Source organism: Gymnoscopelus braueri (genome assembly GCF_963280865.1).
Source record: "Gymnoscopelus braueri genome assembly, chromosome: 4".
Taxonomy (NCBI): domain Eukaryota; kingdom Metazoa; phylum Chordata; class Actinopteri; order Myctophiformes; family Myctophidae; genus Gymnoscopelus; species Gymnoscopelus braueri.
The window spans coordinates 34,430,379-34,435,252 of NC_137605.1; the positions used below are offsets into that span (position 1 = coordinate 34,430,379).

Below are 4,874 nucleotides of genomic sequence, written 5' to 3' on the forward strand. Positions count from 1 at the left end.
CTCAATATCGTAAGTAGTGGTCTCTTTTGAGCTCTTTATGGTAAAGATATTGATACATTTTAACCCATGCCTTCATGTACCGCAGTCATCTGAATCAATACCAAAATACTCAAAGATATACTTTTGAACATGTGGATTTTCTCCATGGGAATTGAAATTCATTTTCAAGCGGGAATGCCACCACCTTGATATTACTATTTTTTACATCCTTGAACAGTTAGATCTGGATTAATGAACTCTTGCTTCGTTTCGTTTCCTACAATCAATAACAAGAAATAAGTGTTTGTCTCTTATCTGTGATATTGCCCCAATTATTTACAGTGAGTAAACATCCCATAATAAATGGCTATGGAGAATCTTCATATCTCTCATTACTGTATGTAGTACAGTAATGAGAGATGGGATGGATTGTTTTATTGTTTCTCTTGTTGCTTTGCTGTTGTTGCTTTGTCTTTGTCTTGGTTTTGTTTTTTGTTCTGTTTTTTAGTTCCCTTTGTTGTAGTTCCTTCAATGTGAAGACTGTACGTATTTCCCCTTCCCCCTAAGGCACATATCTGTGCAGAAAAACCAATAAAACAAAGTTTACAAATAAAAAAATTACTATATGTAGTTTGTAACTCAAGTTGATAGTAGGCCATATTTCATAAGCAGGCTATAAACAAGATTTTACAAAACCTGTTGTGAATACTACATTTGATGAGAACATTTCATTGTTATTGAACACCTGGGATTTAAATTGATGGATTATCTAAAGACCTGTAAACACAATGTCTTACATAAAACAAATATATGACTAATATTTACAAAAACGAAATACTGTAAAAACATCAGTTCAGCACATACAATAACAATAAAAAGGCAAAGAAAAAAACAGAGACAGACTGTGTATCAATACATCTACAGTTGACGGTTACAGTACATGGACTGTAACCGTCAACTGTAGATGTATTGATACACAGTCTGTCTCTGTTTCATGTCACTGAATACATTAGCCTCATAAGTAGCTAGATGACGCTATTACAAATTGAGATATCTGTGTAAAGTTTGATATGTTCTACACTCATAACATTTATTTTGTCATGATACTAAATTTAAGGCGGGAATGTCAGCAAAAATAATAACTTAAATCAGCAAGATATCATGAGCACAATCATCCATATTGATATGATTCTAGCATCTCTAATATTGTTTTAAGAATGTACTTTTAATGTGACATTTTAACGGGAGATGTGAATTTTGTGAAATGTATTTTTAATTTGTTAAACTGCAACTCTTTCTCAATTTGCTTTAAAAAACCTGACCACAGGTAAGTCATTTCAGATGGTTTTATTAAAAACAAAGTCTACAGTTAAAGAACTAATTGTAGGACTATCGTGTACCACTGTCATAGACACATGACAATCAAATCCTAGCACGCCACAGACCAAAGCTATGTCATCACACACTGTCTATATCTACAACCTCATAATACATAACCCGCAAAAATAACAACATACATCATAAAACATTCTGAAATATCAACATCGTACTGTAAATGGAGCAGAGGGTTTGGCATTTTACTTGTATTCATCTTCAAACTGTTGAAAGCTGTTAAATAGTAACTAGTATGTAATTTGAACTGTTTGACAATGAGTCAGAGCTGTGTGTTTCCCTGGTGAAGTGCACAAACGTATAACCAGTGGGTATACCTTTAAAAAAAGGGGGTGGTCAGCAGAGATGGTCACCAAAGAACCGCAATGGAAATCATCTCTCAAGCTTTTTTGTGTTTAATCCTTTTGACAGATACCTACAAATATGTTCATGTATTACACATATATGCATTCTTGTCAATAAAGATGTTGGATTTTACACATTTTCTCCCATACAATATTGATTTACTAAGGGGAATAATCAGCTTCTTTCTCTGTAAGCCCTCTTGGACTATTCCATAGTCCATATTGTTTTATCCATTTCAGGCAGTGAAGGGAGGCCAACTTCTCTCATCCTCCAGCAAATACATCTCTATGTATCTCATCCCCTCCACATTGATAGTCCTCAAAGAGCAGGAAAAGTATAAAAAGAAGTGCTTTCCTGTTCTCATGTCCGACCCAGCTTGATCACACCTGGTGTGTTGTGGTGGTTCTACAGGGCAGGAAAAAAAAGAGAAAATGTTGAAGTAAAGTGATTGAGGTGCTTCTACAAAGTTAAGCACATAAGGTTGAGCATGAGACAGAATGCAGGTATACAGTATATGTTTGCTCTCTTTATCACAGTCTTCTCTAAGCAGTATTCTCAGTATTCACAACGATGCAAAAATTAGAATTCTGTTGAGTGTCATTCTGAATGTGTGAATGTGTGTGTATTCTACCCATACAACCCCAACCCCCTCACCCTCATGGCGGTAGATATCCACGGCAGGAACCGCGACACTCTAGTGTAGACACCAGGCTTCTTGGCCATGGCACAGCCTGTTCCCCAGCTCACCACCCCCAGCAGACGATACCGGTTGGTCTTAGAGAAGCAGTCGTCTGCCACAAAGGGACCACCGCTGTCTCCCTGCATACGTACAAGCACACACAGACACACATACACACAGCACAAATGAAAGGTGCACATACGCTATGTTAGGAACATCCAAGGCACTTCAGGCACATATCTGGGATTCAGAAATATAAATAGGGAATACATACAGTATAAACTGATAAAACATGCATCAGACACACTGGCATTCAGATTATAATCTCAGGTTCACACACATCTAGCTCTAAGAGTAAGTTCAATACAGAAGATCTCTCTCTCTCTCACTTTCATATTTATTGCTGGGGATGCTTCACAAACATCCTGTCATTCTCAGCTTGAAGTGTGAGTACTTCTAGCCAATCTACAGTCAGCCAATCAGGCGATTGGACTCCGCCTTTAAATATCATTGCCTCTGACCCCGTTATTCTCTTTACAGCAAGCAAGGAGCAACCCTCCTCCATCCCCAACTCCACCTTGTCTCAATCGTCTAGAGTTGAGAAGGAAGGAGGTTCTCCCTATTAAAAGCTAATCTTATACGTTAAATGTTAACAGAGTCTACGGTAATCGCCAAAATGTTTTATCTTTTATTCAATAATACCTTTCGTTTGCAACAAGATGCATTACTCAATTAGAAACCCACAGTTATCAGTACATACAGCATTGTACTGTACTACATACAAACCTGAAAGTGTACAAATACACATTGCACACACACACTGACCTGGCAGGCATCTGTGCCACCTTTCTCATAGCCCGCGCAGAACATGCTGGTGGTGATCTGGTTGTCATAGTAATCAGGGGCATTGCAGACAGCATCACTGATGATGGGGACGTTTGCCTCCTGCAGGACATCAGCCAAGTGACCTGGGAGTGAGGAACGTTACATCCAGTTACTATACGAGGTGTACACAGCAGCAATAGATTTAGACCAGTGGTTCTCAAAGTGGTGTCCGAGGACCCCAGGGGTCCTTGGGGGAGGGGTTCCAGGGGGTCCCGAGCTAAATGATTGATAGTTAGGAACCAAATCAACCCTTACAGGTCCATTTGTTCCCATTTGTACCCTCTGAGAGTTAAATTAAAGGATTTTACTTTACTCTGCAGATTGGGGTCTCAGAGATAAAAAATAGCATAAAGTCAGAATCAGAAATGTCAGAATCCTCAGAGTCAGAGTCTGTGACCTAATGTATATCAAACTGGGGGTCCTTGAAATTAAAAGGCTTTAGAATCACGGGTGTTTATACAGTGCAAACACAAGGTGCTTCAGCGTTGGCAAGCAATATAGGATGGAAAAGGTCAAACTCCATAGTCAGCAGTATTTGCAACGGTCTGGAAGTCTTATGAGACACTGATGGACTCACCATAGTATCCCACATTTCCCCAGCCAGTTACTGTCCCCATCTGTCCATCTATCAGTCTCTGACCATAGGCTGGCAGACAGACAGGCTGGATGTATTCTACACACAGACACGCAAGCAGTGTGCACACGCACGCACGCACGCACGCACGCACGCACGCACGCACGCACGCACGCACGCACGCACGCACGCACGCACGCACGCACGCACGCACGCACGCACGCACGCACGCACGCACGCACGCACGCACGCACGCACGCACGCACGCACGCACGCACGCACGCACGCACGCACGCACGCACACACACACACACACACACACACACACACACACACACACACACACACACACACACACACACACACACACACACACACACACACAGAGGAATGGAATTAGGAATGAACAGTGAAACTAACTAACAGTGATAATGTGATCTACCCCACAAAGACAGAAATGAGAGGAGAAATGCAATGTACTTTTCAGTATGTGTTATTCAGGATAATGCAAATGTTTGGTCGGTACATTAATAACAGTACCTAGACCACTAACCACATATAGCTCCACATGCTGTCTCATTATAAATATCAATGTCAAATGAAGATAAAATCAATGTCAATAAATAAATCACTGCAGACATTTTTTTAATTGTTGCAATTAATTTAGCAAAAGTAATCAATGGGTGAACAGCTTATAAAGTTAAAAGGATTTCTCATGTGAGCAGGTACAAGGGGACTTTAACATGACACATGCTGGTTGTTCCCTTGTCAAGAAATGACCAAATCTATAGCATAGTTCCTGTGCCTCAGTGCCTGTGTTAAAAGACAAAGGATGGAGAATCCTCGCCTCTCTCTGATTATTACCATGTTGATATTTCACTATAAGGGTCTGGGGACTCCAGGACAGAGGGACAGTGACACAGGGATAGCGGGAAGAGTCAGTCCTGTCCTGATATTTCCTGGTATCATTATGTTGGATAAAAGGAGCCTTTGTTGTGCTGACTCTGGTCTACGAAACAT

General features: G+C 40.4%; 1 protein-coding gene across 1 annotated transcript in view; it reads right to left on the bottom strand.

Annotated features, from left to right (window-relative positions):
* Positions 1-642: 642 nt before the first annotated feature.
* Positions 643-4,874, bottom strand: part of hpn (hepsin) — a 24,214-nt gene continuing 19,982 nt past the window's right edge. Inside the window, exons 9-13 of the mRNA XM_080425899.1 lie at positions 4,719-4,813; positions 3,858-3,953; positions 3,221-3,363; positions 2,371-2,535; positions 643-2,121 (exon numbers count right to left, since the gene is read on the bottom strand). Coding sequence (XP_080282025.1) covers positions 2,077-2,121; positions 2,371-2,535; positions 3,221-3,363; positions 3,858-3,953; positions 4,719-4,813 — 544 coding nt within the window. The 3' untranslated portion in view covers positions 643-2,076. The remainder of the gene's footprint in view (positions 2,122-2,370; positions 2,536-3,220; positions 3,364-3,857; positions 3,954-4,718; positions 4,814-4,874) is intronic.